At 54.1% G+C, this 26,147-nt stretch overlaps 1 protein-coding gene across 1 annotated transcript in view; it reads left to right on the top strand.

The window, feature by feature from the left end:
* COL13A1 (collagen type XIII alpha 1 chain) overlaps nt 1-25,219 on the top strand; it is a 148,394-nt gene extending 123,175 nt beyond the window's left edge. Inside the window, exons 32-41 of the mRNA XM_039233270.1 lie at nt 517-561; nt 2,990-3,031; nt 3,936-3,962; nt 4,882-4,962; nt 11,283-11,336; nt 13,231-13,284; nt 14,247-14,282; nt 19,027-19,113; nt 22,896-22,934; nt 24,791-25,219. Coding sequence (XP_039089201.1) covers nt 517-561; nt 2,990-3,031; nt 3,936-3,962; nt 4,882-4,962; nt 11,283-11,336; nt 13,231-13,284; nt 14,247-14,282; nt 19,027-19,113; nt 22,896-22,934; nt 24,791-24,793 — 468 coding nt within the window. The 3' untranslated portion in view covers nt 24,794-25,219. The remainder of the gene's footprint in view (nt 1-516; nt 562-2,989; nt 3,032-3,935; nt 3,963-4,881; nt 4,963-11,282; nt 11,337-13,230; nt 13,285-14,246; nt 14,283-19,026; nt 19,114-22,895; nt 22,935-24,790) is intronic.
* The last annotated feature ends 928 nt before the right edge of the window (nt 25,220-26,147 follow it).

Genomic DNA, 26,147 nt, shown 5'->3' with positions numbered 1-26,147 from the left:
TGCCATATTCTGTTGGTTAGACACGGGTCTCAGGTCGCTGTAGGGTGTAGGCACCACAAGATCCAAACACATATCAGCCTCTCCTCCCGCGTGCTGGACCACAGTCTTTTTTTTTTTTTTTCACCTTTTTTTTTTTTTTTAGTGTTTATCTTTGAGAGAGAGAGTGTGAGCAGGGGAGGGGCAGAGAATCCCAAGTGGGCTCTGCACTTAGTGCAGAGAGACCGATGGGGGGCTCGAACCCACAAACCGTGAGGTCTGACCTGAGTCCAGGTCTGACACTCAATTGACTGAGCCACCCAGGCGCCCCCTGGGGCCACAGAGTCTCGAAGACTATGATCTTGGGGCCCTTCCTGGGGCTTCCTACATGAGGCTGACTACCTCCTCAGCCTCCGAGATGTTCCCTGACCACGCTGAGGCCGTGTCTAGTCCCGGGTGGTTTGTCACACATCTGAGGGTGTCCCTGTGCCCACCTTCCCTGAGTGCTGGCGTCCACACCGCGGTGTTTTGTGCCCACAGGGAGAGAAAGGAGAGCCCGGGGAGAAGGGAGACCCAGGAGTGGAGGTAGGTTGTATTTGCTCTGCCTTATGTGTCTCAAGGGGGAGGATTTGACAGGGGCCTCATCACCCCACAGTCCCTCCAGGATTTCTGGGCTCTAGAAGGAAACTCACAGCTGCCTGACACAGAAAGCGAGCGAGAAGCTGAAATTCACAGAACACAGTAGCTCGCTCAGCCTCTGAGCCCCAGTTCACGGTCTCCCCGTTAGTGTTCACAGAGCACCCACCATGCTTCCTTCCCGGGGCTAGAGTCTGGAGGTAGGCAAAGAAACAGAGCCACCTCTGTGCAGCAGACCGCCCCTCCAGCGTACAGTGGTTAGCAGCTCACGGAGTTAGGTGAGCATCCTAGAAGACAGGTCATTTGAGCAGGGTCTTGAAGACTTTGAGGAGTTTGCCTAGAAGCTCCAGAAGCAGGCGAGAGACACCGTGTTCTCTGAGAGATGTGCTGGTGAGGGGAGGAAGACCCCACAGTGGAGAGGAACTCAGGATAGAAGCCAGGTTCTCAAAAGATGAGAGGGATTCGGGCATATTTGCAGGCTCAGGGAGAGATCCAGAAAAGCAGCAGAGTTCAGTGGTTTGTGAGGGAGGGGAGGTTTGGTGGGTGGGCCTAGGCCACCCAGACAGAGCCAAGGGAGAGACTACCAGGGCTTCTCAGCCCCCAGAGAGGTCCCCTGCCCCCTGTCACCTTCAGTGTCACCAAAGCCCATCTGCACTTAGGGAAACAAACCTGATGATATGATACGGTTACTGAGGTAGACATGGATGGCCTCTGAAATTCAGGAAAAGCACTATGCATAGAAATCTTCCTTCCAGGAGTATTTCAAGTAAAAATTGGAAACAGCCTACATTTCTAACAAGAAGGAAATGATTCAATAACTTATGGTAATAATACTAATGGTAATAATGGTCCCCATGTTAGAGAATCTTTGTGCCAAGCGCTGCTCCAAGCCCAGCTGGGGAGGAACTCATTCCGTGCCGTGCAGTCACCATGAAAAGGATGCTTGTGGGGAACATACTAAAAAAAATAGAAAAATGGGCTTTGGGTTAAATGAAAAACCAGCGGAGAATTAAATTATATATATATATATATATATATATATATATAAAGTCATCATTAAGTATGGACACAGTCAAATACATTTTATGCCGCATCAAAAAAGAGTGGAGGGAAATAAAGCAAAATGTTAGTATTCAGGTATTTATTCTTTTTCATTCTTTCAATCCCTTCTCATTTACAAAGTATTGTAATGGGTCTGTTACTAATTATTTTCTTTTCCAAATTATCATACAGTAAAACTGAGTTTGGCGGGGAGAATGTGTATAGTTCGTGAACTTTGTTGAGTACGTAGGTTTGTGTAGCTACTGCCACAGTCAGGATACATGAAGTACTTATTTACAATAAGAAAAAAAGCAGTGACCTTGTTTACAAAAGAGAATCGAGTTTCCAGAGACTGAGCTGAGAAGTCCACAGATCCAAGAGACCTTGGAGGTGCCAGGTCTGCCCGGCGTAAGGAGCTCCTCTCTGGTGGCCCGGCAGGGAGGTCACACCCCGGCCACACGCCGTGCGGTTCTACCCTGGGAAGGTGAGAAGAGCCTTGAAGTTGAAGTGGGGTGATCAGCTCAGAAAGGAGCAGGGGGGCCTCTCCCCGTCACCCCTGCCTCCTGGGTGGCTGACTATGGGCAAATAGATGTCCATCCTCATCAGAAAACAGAATCTGCAGTGAACAGCAGCCTCCGCAGAGAGGAAGGCCCACTGGGTCGCTCCACCTTCCCCGTGCAGTGCGAATCTATTCTACTTCACTGGGCCCTCAAGGGCAGCAGAGACTGCCGGTCAAGCAGAGACTTGAGGGATATTCTTCCAAAACTGCTCAGCCTCGCCCCATTCCACATAACCAACCTCTGCTCCTTGAAGCCAAAGGTCTCAAATTCAAATGCCTGCAAGGACCAGGCATGCAACAAATGAATGTAAAGGTCCAGGTCAAAGACAATAGGGAGTGGTGGGGACTTGGGTAGTCTGAAGATTTCATGCTCTGTCTGGAGGGGAAAGCTCTTAGCTCCCAGCGATTGTTCCCATGCATGAACAAGAGTCTAGTGCTGCCAGGTGTTTTGTTTTCTCTCTCTGTCTCTCTTTTCAAGAAAATCTGGAAGCCTAGATGTTTTGACAGTATTTCCTGGCAATGTTTGGGGTTTGGGTTTTTTTTTTTTTTGTTTTGGGGTTTATTTTATTTTATTTTTTTTGTAATACTGTGCAGGTTAGTGAGTTGCTTTGAGTCTCTGCCCTGTTCTAAGCCTTCTTTCATGAGACTCTATGCTGGACAGGTCTGTCCTCTTCTGGCTTTGCAGTCAGTCCCCAGCTGGACCCTGGGCCATGTCAGAAGGAGAGGCCACTCAGAGCGTAGCAGGCAATGAGCTAACCATCTCCCTTTGGATTCTAGGTTCCTGGGCCTCCAGGGCCAGAGGGGCCTCCCGGACCTCCAGTAAGTTTGGTGGGCCTGTCACCATTTTGGTCCACTGTGACTGGGTCCCTAACGTCCCCTCCCCACGCAGTTCCCCTCCCCCGAGGTCAGCCCCAGGTCCCTGTCACTGCCTCCTCCCAGGGTGGGATTGTCTCCTCCACGAGCCCCTCCCTACTCCTTTCCCTTCCCATGCTCAACAGGCATCACCTCAGTGACACCAAGGAGCCCAGACATTGTGGGTTTCCTGGAAACAGCTGAGCGTCCTGGCAGCCCTGGGGTCTGGTCCCACCTCCCTGCAGGAGCCTCTCTGTCACTAAGCTCTGCCCTTTGCCATCAGGCGTCTGCTCTCCTGCGTTCTCCTTCTGCTAACCGGCCAGGAAAAGATCTAGATTAATACAGACAGTGATTTAAAACCAGCCCCAGTGGATTGGCCTTTCCTTGGTCACAGGGGATAACATGAGGCCTTTTAAGGCCCCCGAGCATCCTCAGCCAACAGATGCTGGTCCTTCCTCTGTGGGGTTCACAGTCCCCATGACACCGTGTCACTCATTGTCATTGGCAGAAGTGGTAGTAGTAATGATGAGAATAGCCAGCATTTATCGAGACTTATTATGTGCCAACATTGTTCCAGACCCTTGGCATATATTAATTCAGCTTTTGCTGTGTTCCTTCCAAACCGTCCCTTCGTGAGGCTCTAGGTCAACTGTGGGGGTTACAGAGAGACTCTGTCAGTCCCTGGCTGGGGAGCCTGGCTCAGACCCCATCCCCAGGGAGGCCCAAGCACAAGCCCGCTGAGCATCCCCTCTACTTCCCCTGGGCAGGGACCCCAGGCCCTCGCTTGTTTGTGGTCCACCTTGTGGACAAGGTATGTTAGACATGAACAGAAATGCAGTTCTGAGGCACCTTGTTTTGATTCTAAATGCAGGGGCTCCAAGGCGTTCCTGGACCAAAGGTAAGAAGAGGTCATGTGACGGGTGCTGAGGAGGGGGGGGGAGCGGTGAGGGCTGGAAAGGAAGAAAGTCCTTGAGAGACAGGTGGCCCAGCTGACCCTGTCCCTAAATGGAATCGCGTGACACTCTAGCCAGTGGCTATGATCAGGACGGAATGAAGTCCTACGGTCCTTTTAACATCCATCACTGACTCTGGGCAGGCTTTGGATTTAGAATTTTCCCATCCATTAATCCACCCAGTAAGTGACAGGTTAGATTCTTAGCAGATGGTGAAATCCTTTTCCATGTATCCTGCCCTACTTCCTTCACTCATGCTGAAGTATAGGTGGGAGACAGAGAGGGATGTAGTGTGGGCCCCCTCCCCGGGTCCAAACCCACTGGTCTCTAGTCTGGGGGGTTCCCAGTCTCCCCCCTCAAAAGCTTTTCAACTGGGTAAGAGGGGGCTGGGGGCTGATGGCCTACTGGCGCTTACTTCCTGCCCCGATATACTTCAGGGGACTGTTGGGCAATTTCTTGTCCCAGTAATTTGCAAGCCTCGGGGCTTCCGTGTTGGCATTCCAGGCACCTGCCAGCCAGTCTGTACAGGGCCCCACTTTTGCTGCCATACAAATGGTCACTTACGCCCAAGCCCAGCCTGGAACTGTCCTTTGGGTTTGTCTTCACTCCACCCATCTGCTTTTCTTTTGGGGCCCTCACAGTCACTACGGGCATACTGAGGACTCTAACCTGGGGTGAGAGAGCCAGGCTCTCTCTCCAGGTCTCCTGGAGCCTCCGGCCTGCCACCCTTGAGCCAGGCCCCTCTGCCCCCCCGCCTTCATCCTCTACCTGCCCCCGCCCACCCCCATCTCCAGGGCCCCAGCATGCAAATTTGAGTTGTCTGAGACATGGCCTTCTGTGATCTTCCCCCTCCCTTTCTTTCAGGGGGAAGCAGGACTAGACGGAGCAAAAGGAGAGAAGGGTGTCCAGGGAGAGAAAGGAGACCGAGGGCCGCTGGGATTACCCGTGAGTATCTCAGAGCCAGCAGCGCTGCGAGGAGCCAGCTGGGTGGTCCCGGGGAGGCCAGGGTGGTGTGCAGGACCCTGGAGAAGACTGCGTAGATTCTCAAGTTCTGAGCATTTCACAACTCCGTGTGGTTTTGCTTTCCCCCCTGGGCAAGACCAGAGGCTCTAATTCTCTTACTGAGGACTCCCTCTGGGCCAGGTTCCTGGCCTGGGTGTGGGGGGAGTACAGAACTAATTAAGCCTCCCCCCACACACACATATACACATGCAAAGAGCGCCTGTCAAGAGAGCGCAAGTGGCCTGCATGTGCCTGATTCAGAGGCAATAAAACCCTGCCCTTCCCAGAGCTGGGCTTGAAGGACCTGAGGGCCAGGAGACAGTGAAATGTTCTCCGTCTCTCTCTGATTTTCCCCCTGAGGCCCCAGCAGAGCCCCCGCTTTCTGCTCTTAAGCACTGGCCACAGCAGAAAAGGCTGTCCAAAGGCAGATTCTCTGGTCCCAGCAGGCCGAGGCCACTCAGCTCTCTCACGGCAGCCTGGCGAGAGATCAGCTCCCAGGTCAGGGGGGAGGCATCTGCATCTCCAGAGGCGGGGCAAGGCCTGGGCGGATCTTTTGTCCCACGTCCAGGTGGGCTCCTGGCCTCTGCACTGGCTCGCCCACGCGGGGGCCCTGGGCTTCATCCTCCCTCACACCCCCATGGGGCTGGCACTCTTCGCGACCTGGTTTTTTAGAGCTAGAATGGACATTCATGATCCATCTACTCATTTCACTGACGGCCCCAGAGAAGAAAGAGGGTCACTTGACGTCACTTATGAAGTCAGTGGTTAGGCTATGCCAGAGGCAGCTCCTTCGCTGAGGCCACAGCCTGGAGAAGGGGCTCATTCCAGCCACCAGGGCTCCCTCCGGCCCAGGCCCGAGGCCAGTTCCCACCCTGGGAAGCCGTAAAGAACAGGAGAACAAAGAGAAGCCCAATCACCCCAGCTTGGCAGAGCTTGAAGGTCTGGTTAATGTAATCATAGCTATCAAACAGCAAAAGCAAAAGGTATGATTAACACCCTCATTAGCGCATCAAATGTAGGACTATTTAAGGAGCCGATGTGCCTGAAAGACTATAGAAAACTAATGACTTTAACAGACATTTCCCCGTGTCTCAGGCTCTGTCCAGAACTCCTTACTGTTAGAGAGCCTTCCTGCCTTCCCCCACCCCCCCTCAACCACAGATCTCTCCCCGTCAGCCTTCATGGTCCCAACATCCTAGTGAACACTGGAGAATTTAGCCAGGGGCTGAAATGCAAACGGCTCGGAGACCAAACAGGTTATATAAACAAAGAAAGTGCCAGAGGAAAGACAAAGTGCCCTGTCTGTCCTCAGCCTGTCAACTTTCAGTAGAGACACGGGCAAAGGGAAATACTTTTGCCAGCTTCAGAAAACAACCGAGCAAGCATATTCACAGATGGTAACGGACGGGGACTTCGGAGGGACAATAGGGAGTAGTGGGGATTGTGGAACATCTCTCCCTTCTTAAGGACAGCAGTCCCTCCTCAGTTCAGCTGCCTGCTGCCTTGGGGGAATGAGGGTCCAGTATTCTGAATTGTCTCATCTTTCAAAGGAAGCTGGACATCTGTCATTTTATGTGAAACCTCCCCATTTTCTAACAGGATTAGAAATTCTTTGCAACTCTGCAGATCACGCAAAATATGTCAGTGGCCCACATATGCCCTGAAAACCTCCAGTCCGTGCCCCCCACTCCAGATCTCTCAAGATAACTCAGTATTGATGCTGCATAGACAAAGTGTGTGGATATTTCGCGAAAGCTCTGATGTCCGGCCTCACCTCGATATTTATGCCATATGGGAGCGGTCTGTTTTTCCCAGACGTCCTGCTCAGCTCCTCCTGTTTGCCCTACAGAAGTGGTTCTCGGGGTGGGCTACACACTGGAGTCATCTGGAGCTTTCCAAACATGCCATATTATCCCCCGCCTCATTCTTAGAGATTCTGGTTCAGTTGGGGTGGAGTGGGGCCCAAGCATCTGTGTTATTTGACATGTCCCCCCAGGAAATTCTCATGTGGCAGTGGGGTTGAGAACCACAGCTTTCTAGGCTATGAGTCAAGATCATCCCAGAACTTTTGCGATTCTAACACTGAGAAGAAAGTCCCAGAGGACCCTACTACCCATTATTCTTTCCCCTGCCCGGGGGCATTGCCCCACCTTACAATCCTGAGGCCTAGTCTTCTTCCTTTTTCTTTTTTAATCTTTTTAATATTTATTTATTTTTGAGGGAGAGAGACAGAGAGACAGAGAGCGAACGGGAGAGGGGCCGAGAGAGAGGGAGACACAGAATCCGAAGCAGCCTCCAGGCTCTGAGCTGTCAGCGCAGAATCCAACCCTGAGCTCGAACTCTCAGACCGTGAGATCATGACCTGAGCGGAAGTTGACGCTTAACCAACTGAGGCCCCAGGCGCCCTGGCCTGGGCTCATTTCTGAGGCTCAGCTGGAAGCAGTTTTTAAGAACTCAGTCCTTACTGGGCCAGAGTGTCTCCACTGCCTTCTCTCTGGTGTGTCACATTGGCGTCATCAGATAAATGCCCCCCTGGCTTTTCTAGCTCAGGGGCAGCCTCCCAGCCCAGCACTTAGAGTGAGAGCTCTTGTTCCCAGCCCACATATTGCTGGATGCTGCACTGCAAGTGGTCTTAACAGCATCCCACCTGCCAGCCAGTTTACTCCAGGACGTACATGGCCTTAGACCTCTGTTGCCGTCAGCTGCCCCCAAAGGCTTTTTCTATAAAGGGGTCTTTGTCAGGGACAACAGGAACAGATTGGGTTTGCGCAGAGCTTTGCAAACTGTGCAGTGCCAGAGGGCCTACCCTGCCCTCAGTTACCGCCCCCCCCTCCCCCAAGGCAGAAGCAGGCCGGCTTCTCCCCAGGTTCCCAAGCTAGGTGCTGTAACCCAGTACTACCTCCTCAGGGTTTCCCAGTGTGGCCTGGTCCCAACAGCTGCGCAAAAGAGGCTGGGAAGACAAGTCGCCGTCCACATAGGCTTGTCCCTTTGCAGTGAGATGGTCCTGAGAAGGATGCACTACCCCTCATTCCAGAGGCCTTTCCACGAATTCTCTGTCTGTGTCCCTTTCCCTGGAGCCCTGCAAGCCCCTGGGAGAGGGATTCCCGAGAAAGGATAACAGGCGAGAGGGCAGCAGGGGGCACTGAGGATCAGAACGGCCAGCTGCACCAATCTCCGGCTCCACAGTCGGCCACACTGCACACAGTGTCCGTTTTTGTTGGTTTCCATGTGAATACCATTCCCTGTCCTCCCAAGCTTATTTCTCCCGTTTTGTTTGATTACCAGCATTTGTGTCTGTCCAGAGTCACTGCTTCACTCACCTCTTCCCTCCCCGGTCCCTTTTTCTCCCTCCCGTTCCTCCCCTCCCCTTTTCTTGGTCACACTGTTCCCTTTGTCCAGGGAGCTTCAGGTTTGGACGGCAGGCCTGGGCCACCGGTGAGTGTCGCTTCTCCGTTACCCTCCATCCCACCCCACCCCATCCCTGGCCTGTGACCCCTCTTGTCTGTTTCTGTCCCGCTGTGGCCTTGTTTTCCCCATGAGTTATGCCTTATCCCACCACTGACACCAGAAAGGTACCATCTATGCTCCATTCAGTATATGTGCTGACAAAACGAGCACTATGCTCCATTCAGAAATGCCTCTCCAGGTCTCTTGACCAAAGACAGATGGCCTGGCCATCATACGAACCGAGGGTCCTCAAATTTGAATTTCCTGGCCGCTGGACATGAGGCGGAAGGCTGCTCCAGCAGCACAGACTCTGCTTCTAACAGAAGGCTCAGTGCAGCCGGGGAGCCTAGCCCCAGGGGTGGAGACCCTGACTCACGCCCACCAAACACGACAGTGTCTGTGCGTGCCCATTATGCTATGTCGTCCTCATGCTGTGAGCTCTGTCCTTCTCCTGTCTGCCCCCAAAAGCTTCCTGGTCCTGTGCAGCCCCCTGCGGGGTATACTGGGCTGAGGGCAGGTGCCGCCTCTAGGATCACACGGGGTGGTCCCAGCTCAGTGTGCTGTGGGCACGTCATAGCCATTTCCTGTGGTGCCACAGCGGCCTGGCAATTCAACAAGGGGTTTACACAGAGCAAACCAGGGACATTCGGGGCCCCTCTTTATTCTTTCTGATTCCAGAAAACAGGCATCGCCTACTCATGACTAGAAAACATCTGGCCCTTCTCCCTGTGACAGACAGCTGAAGCATCAAACAAAGTCTCTCCTCTCCTCTCCACCTGCCAGGCCCCTCCCAGAACACCCTTGGGGGGGGTGGTTCTTTGGGGAAGTGGCATTCCCACCGAAGCCTGTCACCTTCCCAGGGTGTAGGGATCACTGACCGCCAAGGGCCAGGAGGCTGAACTTCCCTGCCTGGGAGCCATCAACAGCGCTGTGGGTGTGCCCCCAGCCCCTTCCAGCCAGTGAGCTCCAGCCCTGCCTTTGCAGGACACTGTCAAGGCCACAGCTGCGTGGTCTGCCCAGAAGACAAGGTCCTAATGAGCTGGCTAGAATGACCCTTGGGGAAGGCGAGTTTGCAGGGTTTCATTTGTGGGGGGCAGGACACACATTTGGGGTACAGGCCGATGTCCAAAGCACAAGGGCAGCAGCGCGCCTTCCCAGGGGCCTGGAGGTGGACCTCGCAGCTGGCACGGTGGGAGCCCAGAGTTTCCAGAAGGGACAGCAGAGCCTCGTCCTCTGGCACATGTCCTGACCAAGCAGAAGCGGTGATGTGGCTCAGCCAAGACCGCTTCCCTTCCAGAGCCCCTCTCCACCACGCATGTACAGAGGCAGCACTATATATGCTCCTGTACAGAGACTAGACCTCTTCTCCAGGCGTTATTCCAGCTTCGCTGCTCCCCAGTCCCTCCCTCTCCATCCTCCTCACACCTAGCGCCCCCCCCCCACCTCAGGTGGCCAGTCAGGGCTGGGGGATGATCTGTGGCTGGAATCAGAGGAAGCAAAACTGTCCTCACAGCAATGTGCTCCATTCTTACTGGACAGAGGAGAGCAATGCAAATTCATAGATTCGGTCCCCTTTGGACCTCAGGTTTTACTTTTCCTCATTAAATCAGTATCACAACCTTAAAGTAAAAGTTTTATGGGGCAAATAACCCTGCCCTGCCAATACTAACATTTACTGGTGCCAGATGCGTGACACTGTTTCATCCGATTTAACTGGCAGGGGCCTCAAAAGCAGATACTCACGTTATCATCCCCATTTTACAGGGAGGAAAATGGACCCTCAGAGAGCCCAAGAAACGCCTCCAGTATCGCAGAGCTGATGGGCCTTAGAGGCCCGACTAGAAGCAGGCCAGGGACTCCAGAGTGCCGTTCTGAGCCTGATCCGGCCTCTTTCATTTTTGACACGCTCTTGTCACACCTGGCCAGTCCTCCCTCATGCTTGCAAAGGGGACACAGAGAACATCTTAATGCTCTTTTTCTTTTCTGTGTAAAGTAAATCAGCATCTTCCCCACTGGCTCATGCCCCAGGAGACTGCGTTCAAGCCAGCCCCCAGTCCTCAGGTCCTTGTCTAGGCAGGAAATCTAAACACTGAGGCAGAGCAATAGGAAGCTCTGAAATATAGACTTCGTCCAGTCCGGGTGGAAATGGGGACCCTGGCGAAGATGCTTAATCGCGCCATACATAGCAAGCCCCGCCCCTACTCCCCAGCGGCCCTGAGTCAGGAGCTGCCGGGCCAGTGTCCGCACGCATGCGAGGCACACTCCTTCACTCTCTGCTCCAACCTGCCCCGTGGGGCCTGGGAGCGGGAGCAGGGGCCGAAGGGCAGGGCGGCCGGCGGTGGGGCGGGTGGGGCGAGCAGTGGCTGAAGGACCTCCCTACGCCTGCCTCTGTATGTGCGTCTGCATCGGTCTCTCTGGCATGAAGCCCCTCCCGCTGCATGTGGAGCTGCGACGGCAAGCAGGTGCCAGCCCGCGCCCCCACCCCTGGGATGGCATCAACCCCTCCCAAGCGCTTCAGGGAGCAAACTAAGCAGCAGTTCTACCGTTTTCAGCCTTGGCAAGCTTGGTTGTGAAGCGAAAGGGTTTCCCTCCTCAAATCTGGCTCTGAGGCAGGGAGAGGCCTCGCTCCCTGAGGCCGGCAACCCAAACAGGAACCTGCCCAGTCGAATGACTGCCCTGAACGAGCCTGGCCTCGCCAACCCTGAAAATGGGCCTCTGGACCTTGCTCATCTCCAGCACCGGGCGGGATTCCCAGGGTTCCCCCAGGCCCCAGGCCCCTCACCTCTGCTTTCTTTCACCCTCCCCGCCCCCACCAGGGTACTCCAGGACCAATCGGAGTTCCGGGCCCAGCGGGACCAAAGGGTGAGAGGGTGAGTGCTCAATAGCCCCAAGCCAGCACATCGGGGGGGGGGGGCGGTCTGTACACCAGGAAGGGGGTCTGTACGCCAGGAGGGTCTGCATACCATGATGGGGGTCTGCACACTAGGAGGGATCTGCACACCAGGAGGGGCTTGCACACCAGGATGGGGGTCTGCATACCAGGATGGGGGTCTGCACACCAGGAGGGGCCTGCACACCAGGATGGGGGTCTGCATACCAGGAAGAGCCTGGACACCAGGATGGGGGTCTGCACACCAGGATGGGGGTCTGTATACCAGGATGGGGGTCCGCACACCAGGAGGGGCCTGCACACCAGGATGGGGGTCTGCACACCAGAATAGGGGTCTGCATACCAGGAAGAGCCTGGACACCAAGATGGGGGTCTGCACACCAGGAGGGGCCTGAACACCAGGATGGGGGTCTGCACACCAGGAGGGGCCTGCACACCAGGATGGGGGTCTGTATACCAGGATGGGGGTCTGCACACCAGGAGGGGCCTGCACACCAGGAAGAATCTGCACACTAGGAGGGGTCTGCACACCAGGAGGGGCCTGCACACCAGGAGGGGCCTGCACACCAGGAGGGGTCTGCACACCAGGAGGGGCCTGCACACCAGGAGGGGCCTGCACACCAGGAGGGGTCTGCACACCAGGAGGGTTCTGCACACCAGGAGGGGCCTGCACACCAGGAGCAGGTCTGCACACCAGGATCGGGCTAACACCCCAGTCCAGGCCCAGCTGCAGGCCCCAGCCCCCACCCATTCTTCCTGGACCAGCAGGCACCTCCTCCGTGACCCTCACAGCAGCCTGTGGGGGAGCCGGCCAGCCTCGGCTCCTCGCTTTATAGCTGTGAGTGGACAGACGGAGAGCTTTCTGTGCTAAGCTCCTGGTCACTCGGCATTAGTCACAGGCTCAATCTGGCAAGGCCCCAGGCACTATTGGGACCAGACACACCCACACCCTGTAATGATGGAGGGAGACAGCACAGAGCAGAGTGCCAGGTGGGATAGAAAATCCTGGCAGTCAGGAGATGGGCGTTAGGCCAGCTCCCACAGTCGCTGTCTCTGAGCCGCAGCCCAGGGAGTGGGCGCGTGCAATGCCAATGGGGGCTCGGCTCTGCAGAGGAGGAGGGCTGCCTGTCCCGAGCGTCAGCTCTTCCCTGCCAGGCCCACTCAGGGCATGTCACCCAAGAGCCGCTGGAGCGCTGGACCTCTGCGCTAGGTCACAGGCTCCCCTGAGATCACAGCCACTTTGGCAACCAGGATGGCTGCTCTCAGAGGTGACAGTTGTGGCTTCAAAGAAGAAATCAAAGCTCTTTCTCTCCTCTTTCCCTCTTCCTCACCTTCACTGTCCATGCTCACTTCCTGCCCCCTGTTCCCCTCCCCTGTTTCTGCTTGAGGGCAACTCGTACCTTCAGCATACTGTCCAGTCTTTCCAGAGGGCCTTGGGGGATGGGCTCTGCTGGAGGGAGGGAGGTGCCGAGGCAGAGTCCACACCATTCACGCCCTCAGCCCTTGTTTCACAGAGGGGACTCTTGGAGGGGACAGGAGAGGTTTCCCGGCTTTTGCACAAAAACAGAAAACAGTTGGGGCACCTGGGTGGCTTAGTCGGTTAAGCGTCCAACTTTCGCTTAGGTCATGATCTCGCGGTTCGTGGGATCGAGCCCCGCGTCGGGCTCTGTGCTGACTGCCAGCTCAGAGCCTGAAGCCTATTTCAGTCTGTGACTCCCTCTCTCTCTGACCCTCCGCTGCTCATGCTGTCTCTCTCACTCTCTCCTAGAAATAAAAAAATAAAAAATGTTAAAAAAAAAAAAAAACAGAAAACAGTTGATGGAAGGTTGTTACCATGTCAGGGAGGGCTCATGGGCTTCTCTCTGCGATTTCAGGGCAGCAAAGGAGACCTGGGAATGACAGGACCGTCAGGAGCGGCTGGGCTTCCTGTAAGTATCATGGGGCGGGAAGTTCCTCTCCACCCATCCCTACCCCCGGCAGAGCCGCCATCAAAACAGAAAACCCAGGGCCGGGAGCAAACATCCAGAGCCAAGCCAGAGTGCTGATTTCTGTGACAGAGGGAGCTGGCAGCAGCCGACTGGCCATGGAGCGCCCCTGTGGGGCACCACCCAAGGCAAACCTGGGGACACGTGGCCCCCGTTGGGGTACCAGGGCCTCGGGCATGTGGCAAACACGCACGAGCCTCTCTCACTGCACGCCTCTGTGTTCCGTGCGGTGGGGGCCCTGCAGACGAATGTGCCAGCGGCCCCCGCCATGGAGGAGGGGCAAAATCAACTCCACATCATTACAATGCCAGAGGGAGACGTTTCACGAGTGGGGCGGCTTTCCCAAGAGACGGTGGATTTTCCTGTTGTGTTGTTATAAAAGCGGATCGCCAGAGACCGCTTTGTTTCCCGCCCACTGGAAGGTGGAAGGTGGTACATCTGTTCAGCAGTTTTGCATTTGGCTGCTCGGGGTCCTTGCCTTGTGCTGTTCTGCTAGCTAAAGGCATGGAGAGCAGCCTGTACCTTGAAAAGAGGGTGTGAGCAGCTTTGGGGTCATTTATCTAGCAGAGGCTGGCGGGAGAGCCATGCCAACACCCCTTCTGCCAGGAGGGTTCTCTGTGCCCAGACCGAGTCCTCAGCACCTGGCACTCCTTACCACAAGTGAGCTAGAAGAATAGAGCCACGGCTTTGGAGAGAGAAAACCAGGACCGTGTTCTTGGCTTTGCCCATAACTGATTACTTGTCTCTAGGGCAAGTCCCTTTGTCCCCCTGTAGAATGGGGACAATTAAGCCTGCCTCTGATGAATTAGACATCAGCGAAGACCTTTATGATCCTGGAAGGAAGGACTGGATGGCCATCCTGTCTTTTCTCATTAACGTGTCTTCATTTCTGCAATTTATTACAGGGTTTACACGGACCACCCGGGGACAAAGGAAACCGGGTAAGTCTGAGCCCTTGCACTCTGGCACTGCTTCCTAATGTCTTCATGATGTGGTGGAATGATCAGTGGGGGATTCCTGACCCAACGTTGGCAGATACAGTTTTTCCTGGCAAATCATCCTAAATTAAAAGGCTTTATAGTGAGGGGCTTACTGTGTAGCACGCAGGCAGCCTGGGGCCTAATCCTGAAACAGAAGCATGGATTTTTCCACAAGACAAGGGGAGACTGAATCCCACGGTGGCCATCAGATTAGCATTGCCATCGGGCACCGGGAGTCACGTGCCCAGCTCCCTCTAGGCTGCCCTGATAATGGACCCCTAAATGGTATTTTCTGAAACTTAGTTTCACCAGGCGTCCCAGGCCACTGGTGAGAGAGAAATAAATTCCAGTTCCAAGCACAAGCAGACAGCTGTTGTAAGCAGCCAACCCTTTAAAAAATCCTCACAGCCATTATTTCTCTTGGAAAAAGTCAGCAGGACCATGCAATGAATTGCACCTTCTGCACCCCTTTGCTGTCCCTTTGGTTTCTGCCGTCATCACAGGACACGGTTATTGAGTGTACACGGCAGATGACACATGACGCCTCTGGGCCCAGGAGGGACCATTTAACTACATCCGACCAGGAGATGACCGTTGTGTCCCTTCATAGAACGTCTCATCTGCCGTTTCCTCCCAGCGGTTCTCGGAGTGTGACACACAGCTCTTAGAGGCCCAAGAGCGTCTTCTAGCGGGTCATGATATCCAAGGGTCATAGAGGTAGAAAAACGAATGGAGAACAAAGAATACTGAGCTCACACACACAGAGGCAGAGCAGGCAGCTATCAACCCCAGGGCTTCTGGCCCATCTTCGAACACGGATAACCATGTTCATGCATAGAAAGTGCCAGAATCTGTATGCTTCTATCTTGCACCAAGTCCTGTCATTTCAATTTAAGGTGTATTTACTGAACTCTTCCGTATCCCTAAATTGTCCTTTCTGGCAGGGGGTCAAAAGCAACTCAGTTCGTTCCATGGCCTCCTTAAGTAAAGGGAAGCAGGCAGAGGGACCCCTGCTAAACCGTCCATGGAAAACCAAGTCTGGAAACCACTGGAATAAACAGACCCACTTCCAGAAGTGTGCTGGCTGTTCAGGCAGGCTGGGAAGCCCACCTTCCTTACTGTGGCCACCGAAAAAAAAAAAAAATTGATCATTCCACCTCTTAGCTGGCATACTAATCCCCTTTCTAATTTATTTCTAACGTGTTCTGCTTGTCTTTGTCATACTCAATTAATACTTTTTGAACTGTTTCTTAAGACTTTTTCAGTTGGCTTGAGGCAGTGAGCCATGTGAAGGCTGCTAAGCCAGTCCTCCGGGGGCAGGGACTATGCTGCCCTAGACACAGAGACAGGCATGCAGATGTCCTTGTCCCAGCTGGAGGGGCAGCAGGAGGCGACTGGGGCTGCTGAACGCACCAGTGAGGCCCCAGGAATCAGTGGGAGAATATTTCTTCTCCGCTCCTCCTTCCTAAGCCTGAAGTAAGGTTTCACACACTTCCCCCGCCCCACCTATAAATCAGCCATATGTCACTTAGTAAAAGTCAAGTCCGGAGAACAGGCAAGTTGCATGTACCCACTTTCGAGTACACCATGCGGGACAATTGACTTTTTCCAAAGGGCAGGCTTCCAAATCAGGAAACAGTGTCCTCTGTTCAGGAGATTTGACTCTCAGGATGCCAGAACGTGCTGGAAGAGCTCCCCCTACGGCTCACCTCCTCAAACAGACCTCTTTATACCACAGGCCCTAACGGACCTTTGGGGGAGAGATGTCAGGGCTTGGTAATGAAGCCTTCAAACCAAAGGAGGTTCCAGGAGCAGCCAGTGCTTTGCCGTGGACAGTGTTTCTTCCTGAGGCTTGAAGCTCAGAGTATTGACACTTTGGTCAAGGGACGATCCCAGAGGAGTTTAGAGGACCCTCTAGTGAGATGCCCCACTGTTATCCCTACCCACGCTCACGGTGAGAGGGTGGCTTCCGGAGGCAGCTCTAAGGCTTCGGCACACGTCGTGCCCGGGCCCATCAGAGAGGCCCCTGGCCGGTGCCCCGCACCCTGTTGCTCTGTCTCACAGTGAACCCAGGCCCCACCTTAAAGCCGTGCTTCTCCGTGTCCCACTTGGCAGTGGCCTTGAAGCCTCTTTCCTGTTCATGGAAGGAAGACGGTCCTGGTAGTAGCAGGCCAGGCCCGGAGGCCCAACCAGGCACTTTCCTAAGAGGACACACAGGGCAATGGAAAGAATGTTCTGTCCGCGTCACAAGGGACAGTCTCGGCCTTTAGCGGCCCTGTGACCTTGGCCCAGGAGCCACGTTTGGGATGAAAAAGGCCATCACGAGATAAAGGGTGGCATGAATTTGGCAATTTGGCACCAGGGGAACTGGGTGCCGCGGAGGAGCTGCCCGCCAGCCACCTGGAAGGTCTGCGTGCATGCAGGGAGGCTATGGTCACCGCGAGACGCGCCGCCCGGGGGGTGCATGTGCCTGTGTGCACGAGCCGCCTGCTCCCCCGCGTCCCTTTGCCTCCTTGCCTCTCCTTCCTCCCTTGTCTCTTTTGGCCTGGGCCGGACACTTCCTTCCTTCCCTCCTTCAATACCTCTCCCCCCGCCCGACACGTTCACCCCATTACCACGACCCCATGCCCCTCGTCCTTTCCTTTCCACTCTCCCAGCTGCAATTTATTTCCTCTAAAGTCAATTTATGTATCTCAGTTTTTTTAAAGAAACCTCTGCTCCTCGACTTTAACTTTCCCTTTCCTCACCTAGAACCCCCTCTTTGCCAGGGGCTCTTTTATGTCACTCTTTGGGGACCAGAGGCAGGGAGGATGTAGATAAAGCTAGTACTCTACTACCTTCAAAGGGCACCCACCGTAAAGCCATTTCCTGGGCTGTAGAACATGGCGCCCCCTGGTGTGAGCTCCCCGCCCGGAAAGTCAGGACCACTGCCCACCTTCCGTGGCCCACAGGCAAATCATCGGGTACCTGGAACCCCACCCCACCAAGGGAGCTTTGCCCACCCTCTGAACACGGGAAACTGTTCATTTTTACAATGACCTGACCCGAGGTGAATAAGGGACCACATTGCTGAAAAAGTTGACCACGGGGCTTCCCATCCAACCAGCTGGTGGTTTTGCTTGCCCACTGCTCGGGGACAATTCACGCCATCTTGTTCTCACTGGTGGGCAGAGAACAATCACAGGGCCCACACGATCACACTTCATGTGCATATACACGTTCCCTCCTAAGCACCTCAGTTTCCAAGCGAGTGTTTGCACTTCAGAAAACTCACTTAGGACAGTGCACGGGCAATTACAGGGGACCCCTGGAATCAAGAAATTTGAGGCATCTCCAAAGATTCGGGAGATATAAACATAAAAAATATTCTTGTCCTTTGCCTCCCTCTGAGGAACCTTGCTCACCGCAGGACACAGTAGACGTGACAGGACGAAGTGGTAGTCGTTACTGTCATCATCATGCAGCAGCTGTCACTTACTGAGCACGTGCTGTATGCCAGGCATAAGCACTTCATGTGCACAGAGACGTCACAACAAAGTTGTGAAGCAGGTGTTATTATCCACGTTCTACGGGTAAAGAAAGCGAGGCTCAGAGAGGTTGAGTAACTTCCCTAAGACACGTTGCTGGTAATAGACAGAACCCGCTCCGTCTCCAAGCCTTTGCTCTGATCCCTGTGCTGACTGCCTTCAAGGTCTCGTCCACCTCGAGCAGCACAGTGGAAGCCCCCAGGCGTTGGGCAGTCAGCCTTCTGTGGCAGTGGAGACCTGTTCCCAAGAAGACCCTCCACGGGCACGCTCAGCCCCTTTATAAGGAAACCCAACATATGAAAATCCAAACTCAGATTCATTCATAACCCTTTTTTAAGTGGAGAGTGACCCTGACACATACAAAATGGGGTTCGATTTAGAAAGATGATTCTTAGTGAAGTTTTTCAAAAACAAATGAGTTCCTTGAACCAACTTGTCTATATACAAAGAGCTGCCTCGGATTCGGACCAGGACAGACCAGAGACACATGGACAGCAGGACCACCTCTCTGGGAACCAGGAGCCACCCATGAGTCCTGGACACACCCGTACACATGGGCGCCTGTACACTCAAGCGCAGGCACAGAATCATACATGCACACCCTTGTATACACATGCCCAAGCACATCCTTACACACTCATACACGTACCTGTGCAGACAGGTATGTGCACACGTGTGTGCACACGCACACACACGTATCCCCGGGATCTAGATAAAATCATCTTGCCTCCTAAGAGAATGTCAAAGGGATGAAAACCATTGACATGACAAAAGTCATGTCAAAGACTTTCAAAACTGGACCCTCCAAGAGAAGGAAGTGGGTCCCCTGTTCGTCACAGACCTGCTCTGGGCTCAGTGTTACCAACACTGGCCACAGGCAGCTTCCATCTACATTCCCCCCCATCTCCGGCTCTGAGCCCCACAGCTCCCTGTCCCCAGGCCTCAATTTCCTCCTCCCCTGCCCCCTGCCCACCTACCTGAGCCAGAGTCTCCAGTTTCTAGAAGGGTGAGGATGGGTGCTGACCTCAAATCCTATTGGGAAGAAGATCCTAATGAAGAGACACTCTTTTCCCTCTTTGATTTTTTTTTTTTTCATTTTCTGTTTCTAACCTTAACACTTGAATGATCCTAAAGTTTTGATGTTATTTTTTTCTCTTGGACTAAACCATTATTTACAGGGGGAGAGGGGGAAGAAAGGCTCTAGAGGGCCTAAAGGGGATAAGGGAGACCAAGGAGCGCCTGGATTAGATGCCCCCTGCCCGTTGGTATGTCTTCATTTATCACTTGCATTGTTCTGGGTTTTTCCTTGAGGTTTGCAAGCTGGAAACCAAGAAGGCAAATAAGCTAACGAGCAAGCGAATGCCTATTCCGATGCTACCAAAACCTACCTGCTCGCTCGGCCAGTGGGAGCTGCCGGCTGTTGGCTTTGCCTTCAAACCACAGCTGCAAGTCGTTCTGGCTAAATCCCTTTCCTTCGAAGCTGCGGGACAATGGATGTGTGGGAATGAGAACCCTCGCCCCGAGGAAAGGGGTTTTGGAGCAGACCTTGGCTGTGAGCTCCCGGATGGCTCTCAGAAGCCAGTGTAGCGTTTGCAAGCCCCGCATTTGCCTTCTTCGTTTCGTGGCCACCTCTGTGGCCAGCAGTGCAGGCTGCTTTGGGACCCTCTGTCAGGATGCAGGACACCCACCCGGATTTGTGCCCCCCCTGGGGCCATCTATGCCCCAGACTGGGTAGAACAAGGCCCAAAAGGGGGCTTTTAAAATACAGTCTCCCAATGCCCACAAGCCATCCACCTAAAACCAATAGACAAACGCCCCCAAGATGCACCCCCAAACAGGCTTTTAAGGAAGCCTGGCTTCTCAAGTGCCTTTGCAATCCATCTGAAGGCTCTGAAAGCTATGATAGGCCACATGTGAAGTTCATCTGTGCCTTTTCGAAGTGAGCCTTTAAATGGAGAGAGGGCTGGTTGTACGTGTGCCACAGCTCAGCTCTCGTGGGAGCCAAAGAGAGCACAAGCATTGAACGTGGGACATGAGGATCAGTGGGGATCCGGGCCCTCCTTATTGGTCCCTCAAGGTCCTGCATCCTGGCTGGGGTTGGACTTGGGCCTCTCCACTCCACAGTCGGAGCTGGCCAGCCTCGACCTAAATAATCATCGTGGTTGGTTTTGTGAACAGGGCCACCGAGGTTATAAAGGAGAGAAAGGGGAGCCGGGGTTACCAGGGCTGGACGGACTGGATGCCCCGTGCCCATTGGTATGGCATCACCCTCCTTGCCTGCATGGCCGACTCAGACTGCCCCCCCCCCCGCCCCCGTGTGTGGTTCTGGCCCGCATGCCTCTTCAGCCGCCCTCCTCACACCTCCTGCCCCACCCATTCAGTCTCCACTTCCTGCCCCTTCTCTGTAGATGCTAAGGGTCACCCTGCCTTGGCTAGTCCTCAGGGGTTCCCAGCATGCCCCCTGGAGCATGCAGAGCTTGCCAGATGTTTTCTTGGCTTCTTCCTCCAGCCACTGCAAAAGCATGTCCCCTGATTGTGAGCTGTCCCTGCACCTGAGCCTCCTCTCCTAGCAGCTTCTAGCCAAACCTGCCCCCAGAAAGAAAGTCAGGAATGTGGATTCTCTGGACAGGTTCTTAGCAACTGGGTCTTCTCCAGTTGGTTCAGCAGGCATCAGCTAAGCACCAGGCAGAACATTTGAATGAGATGCCTGAGCCAGTCCCACAGCCCTTCCCGCCTCACCATCTCGTGATGTGGCCCGGGACAGACAGGCATGCTCATAAATGCAGGAAGACTGAGAAGTTCTAGAACTGAGATCGAGGAGGGGGCCACTCTGCCCGTTCTTCCAGGCTGGGTCTGGGGTCGCTACCCCAGTGGTACCACCAGAACTAGAGGATGGTCCCTACAAGACCCTCCCCCGGTTTCCCTTCCTTTCCTCTGTAGATGACTCACCACCGGCAAGTCTGGAAGAGAAGGGAAAGGTTGAGAATGTAGTTGAGGAAGAGAAGAGAGGAGACAGGGAGGCACTTAGGAACCCTCCCCAAGCCTGTCCTGGACAAGTGGCCACAGTGCTGCTCACGCCTGGCCCAGGCCCTCTCGGGCAGGGACATTCTAATCCCCACAGCCACCCTTTCACCTCACAGCAAGGGGAGCAGCAGATGGCACCCTATTCCAAGGCAATTGACTTAAAAAGCTCTTGCTCTCCTAAACTTCCCAGGAGGTCCAGATAGCACAGAGCTATTTTCACACCAGAAATAGTCAAATGAGGCCTCCAGGTCCCACCTCTCACCCCGGGGCCACACGAGAATTATCTTTGAAGAGGAGAGAAAAAGTTACAGGAAAGCATGCTGTGTGACCCTGAGGGGTGACCACGGAGCCCCGTGAAGGGACTTCTTAGGACCAGTGTAGACAACAAAAAAGACCACAGAGTAGCACGCTTCCCGGTTGCCCACCGCTGAAGCCCCTGCTCGCCGCCCCCACCTCCCCACCGCCTGGCCTGATGACCCTGAGCACACAGCCCCGGCCCCCCCCAGAGTGCCTCCACTAATCACCAGCCAGGTCACCTCTCTGCCTCCTTCCACAGCCTGAGTGCCCCGAGTTCCTCCAGCCGCAGCCACCCTGCTCCTCCCTGACACACTCCCTCAGCCTGCCCTACTCTCCCCTGTCGCCCCGCCACCATCACGTGCCAATGGGAATGCCACCGTGGCCCGCGGAGGCTCCTCTCCCTTCCAGAGTCCATGTGAAGTGTCGTGCCGCGGCGGACAGGGGGAGGGGGAGGAAGGTCTCCATGAAGCCCTGGAATCACCACCTCCCCCTGCAGACCCTCCCTGAGCCACAGGGGGCAAGGAAGGTCATCTTTATTTGCTCCTTATTGCAAACCAGCATTTTCTGCAATGACATCCATATCGATGTGTCCTTTGTCTATTCATTCCGCTGGGGAAGTGTACATATCTTCCCTGTCTTGTTTCTCGTTGTGGCTCTCTTCCCCGTCCCCTGCACTGTGTCATTGTGGACACGGGGGCAGGGAGAGCCATCTCAGTACAAGGTAACTAGACTCTTTCTGCCCTCCGTGTCGGCCCGGCTGCCTGCTACCTGCCAGGTGAGACGTTTAGGCACCTGTCGTGGTGGAAGAAATCCGTCTGTGGCACAGAGGGCTCCCATTCAACTGCCTCTGGGCTAAGCGCTGGCTCCCGTCACCTGAAACCCTGTGTCCCTCCCTTCTGTGCCCAGGAGCGTGGAATTCTAGGATCTGGACCAGGTCTTTGCCCCAGGCCCGCCTCACACTCCCACCTTGTCTCACAAAGTTCCCAGATTCCCCCAGGGTATGCCAGAGGGGCCAGGACCTCAGGGCCTGAGAAGCCTCTGGACATCGTGGGGCTCCAGGTGCTCTGGGGGGTGCCACCGGCAAAGGGGACAAACGTGGCGCAGTTGATCCCCATCCTCACTGTTCCCAGCAGTGGCTGAGGCTGTGCCCGAGGACAGTGTCGCCTTGCCGCAGGCACCCCAGGGCCACGCTGCAGTGCCTGTGAGGTTGCTTGGCCCTTTGTATCCCATCCTCCTCCTTATTGGTTATGGGGGCTGCCTGGATCTCCTCCTCCTACTGCCAAGGAAGAGGGGAACTAAGATCACAGGAGAGCTGAGGCACCTCAGTGATCATCTCAGACAACCGCACCTTCCCCAGTTTTACGGAGGACGAAACAGGCCTCCAAGCGCTGAGCGACTTACCTGTGAGCGCCAAGCGTTCAGTACAGCCAGCGCAGAGGCCGGCGCGGCTGAGGGCTGCTCCTAACAGGACACTCAGGTCACCTCTGCTCGCTGACCCCACCGGCTAGGGCAGCCCCCCTGGGCCTTACACTGTAACGACGCGTGACCCTAGTCAGTGGGAGGTCCGGCTTGCTTCCCGTCCTTTTTGGAGGCTCTGCCCTGATGCAGAGGAGAGGGAGGGACAGGAGGCGGGCTGCCACAGTGTCTGTGGCCCTCGCTCCCCTGTCTTGCCCACTTGCTGGGCTGTCCCAGAGTCTGAGCCATCTGCCTTCCTTCCTCGCTGCAGGGCGAAGATGGCTTACCAGTCCAGGGCTGTTGGAACAAGGTAAGGCTGTCTGGGGGTTTGCGGTGCCTCACTGACATGGGGGTCCTTGGGACTCCATTCTCAAGTGTGATGAGGCACGCCCACTTTCTGCCCTGGGCCTTCCTGCAGATGGGGCAGCAAGGTGTGGGAGGAGAAAAGAATGACCCCGAAGGCAGGGTGCCCATTAAATACCCCGTTCACTGCATGCACGTAGAGAACTTTTAAAAATGCTTTTGGGGCATCAGTGGACCCCAGCGTATGGAATTCCTGTGTAGCCACACAGCAGACATCTTCATGTGGCTTATGTCTACAGCACCTTTGCTCCAAGGACTACTAGACCATGGGTTTTTACTTTTTTTTTCTTTTGTTTTTGTTTTTGTTTTTTTGAGAGAGAGACAAAGAGGCAAGGCATGAACAGGGAAGGGACAGAGAGAGGGAGAGAGAATCTTAAGCGGGCTCCGTGCTCAGCGTGACCCCACGACCCTGGGATCATGACCTGAGCTGAAATCAAAAGTTGGACACTTAACCAACTGAGCGACCCAGGCGCCCATAGACCGTGTTTTAAAATTAGTTACCAGTAGTTGTTCTCACAGCGTTCACACGAAGGCACTTAAGCCACATGATGACATTTATCTAGATGGCGGAAATCTGAGTTGCTTAAACTATAAACTCACATAGCCTCTCTACCTCCTCGTAGGGACTGGCCGGTTCCCCACTCTACCCTTCCCCCTTGAACTTAAGCCGCCAGAGCTTCATGCTTGCACACACGGGACCTGCAGCCCAGCCTCTCCTGGGCTCCCAGAACTCCCATGATCAGTGAGCTCTCATTTGCTCACACCAGCCTTCAGGGCTGTGCTCCTGAACTCAGTCACCCCACTCAGTCAGGGCCCGCAAAGCACAGGGCTCCTCAACTTGATGAGAGCCCTCAGTCTGCTGATCGGGAAGCCCAACCGGGTCCTTGGCAAAGGCAGTGGCCACCATGCTGCCCACCCTCCCTCCGCAGCCACCTTCCACCTTGCTCTCACTGAGACTTCCCACAGCCCTCACTGTGTGGTCTCCAGGTGCTGGCTGGTCCTTATAAAAGGGCTGGAGAACCCAACCTATCCAAGAGCATGTGCCTAGCGAATCCAGCCCTGTCTCCGTGACAGTAGAGGCACGCTTAACAATGAGCTGAAGAGTTCCTCCGTGCTAAATTTCCGGAATCTTCTTAGTTCACGGGATTGAGTTATAACTGGTTATAACACCAGGACAGCAGGCCCACGGTGAAGTACATGTTCCTACAGCATCCCTGGACAAGGAAAGAGAAGTCTCAGCTTCAAGGGAATGCCACCCAGAGAATCTGCCTCTCCAGCCACGCCTCGTCCCCTTAGTGTGTCCCCCTAGATCTAGTTAAAACCCCACAGATGGTGGGAAGAGGCACGTCCAATGCCGGGTTTCCCAGTTTTCCTTCTTCAAGGCTGCCGCTGATGGTTAGGAGATAGAAGTGGCTGAGGTTAGCAGGGGGAGGACATCCACTGTCAAGAGCTACAGTTTCTTGGGGAAGTAACTAGAGAGCCTCCTGTCTGTCGTTCTGCACCATACAGTCTGGGATGATGCAGGAATTCATCAACAGCTAGGCCTCCAAAGGCCACTGTTGCCCTCTAGTGGCCAGGAAGGGGGTGACAGGAAGGCGAAAGTGATTTCCTGCCTCTGGCTTCCTTCCTTCCGGTGTGGACAGTCAGCACCAGGGACTTCCACCCAGGGAGCCGTGAGTCCCCTATCCAGAGCTGCCCCCCCTCAGCCCTCCAAAGAGCACACTCCTCTCCCACCAGAGAAGTAGATGCCCACAGACCCACTGACACTAACTCTACGCTGTTTTGTGTGTTTTTGTTTTGCAGTGATGCCTCTAACCCAGGAGTGACCTGTGTGTGTGTGTTTGTACATAGAATATTTATTTTTATACGGTTTTCACCTTTTGAAAAAGCCAGAAGTATGATGCATCTTACAGATTATTAAAAAAAAAAACAACTTGCATATTTTGTACAGAAAATGCCAACCCCTCTCCCTTTGTTTACAAGATGTTTTGTATAAGTCTACGACTCTAATACACGTTTTGTTTGTGAGTACGGGCATATGTTTGCATGATATTTGTGCACACTTATTAAGTATTGAAGCTTAATAAATTATTGTGTTCTGGTGCCAAAGGGAGCCGGCCAACACTGAGGTGCTGGCTAGCTTACGTGTGAATTCACAGGGATGTGGATGTCAGTGGTGTCGGCCAAGAATATTTTAAACTCTTACGGATTTTCATTATTAAAAAAAAATTAAACATGGCAATGCATGATCCTGATCAATCATTAAATTAAATACATTCTCTCTTGTGAGAGCGGGAAGTCCTGAAGCAGGGGCCCTCAGAAGAAGTAGAGAATAACTGTGTGAAACCGTGAGGGAGGGAGGGGACTCTTAAGCAATGTCTATGGTCACATATTCCAAGTTCATTATAGAGCCATTTGAACACTTCAAATTCACTTCTGCTGAAACCCTCTAGGGTCCCCAGGGCTCCAAAGGGCTATTTGTTACCGCTTTTGGTTTTTTGGTGACTTTTTTTACTTTTCTTCCATTTGAGCGCGGGTCACTAGCAAGAGCTATTGCCGTTGGTGGCCATTCGTTAGATACAGATTTGCAAGGCCCACTCACCACCAGCTGCTGAAAAGTTTGCCTTGTGGCCACTGCACTCCAACGAAGAACATTCAGAAAATGCTCACGAATCTGGGCCAGACTGGCACTCCGAAGTTGTGTTTATTTTTTAATAAATAGAGCAGAACAAAGTTCTGTTCACAGCACACGGCACGGCACCCGGCTGGATTGCTCCATGTTTTACAACATCAACAGGTGCTTCTTCGGGGCTTGACGATAACAAGCTGCCGTGAACACCCCCCTCATTTAAGTTAATGTTAATTCTTCTTACTACAGCCTTTCCTCTTAGACAGGACAAAGGCACACTCAGGCTCTGTCCACGCACAGTCACACGAACACTAGGGAGCTTCACACTCATGAGACCCTTGCCACATCGTGGAAGTGGGACCACAGGCTGCCCCGTATCAACGTTCTTCCTGGAGAGAGCCACTCACGTGTTTTGGGAATCCGCTTCCTACTCTGAGTCTCAGCTTCCTCATTTGAAAAGCCAAATGGTAGATCTGGAGCTGACCTCCACGGTCACTGAAGGTCAGCTGCCCCTTCCTCACGGGGCAGAGA

This window comes from Hyaena hyaena, unplaced genomic scaffold, assembly GCF_003009895.1.
Source record: "Hyaena hyaena isolate Hyena2069 unplaced genomic scaffold, ASM300989v1 scaffold_73, whole genome shotgun sequence".
NCBI lineage: Eukaryota > Metazoa > Chordata > Mammalia > Carnivora > Hyaenidae > Hyaena > Hyaena hyaena.
The sequence above is the reverse complement of the archived record's forward strand: the minus strand, read 5'-3'. Positions and strand labels throughout refer to the sequence as shown.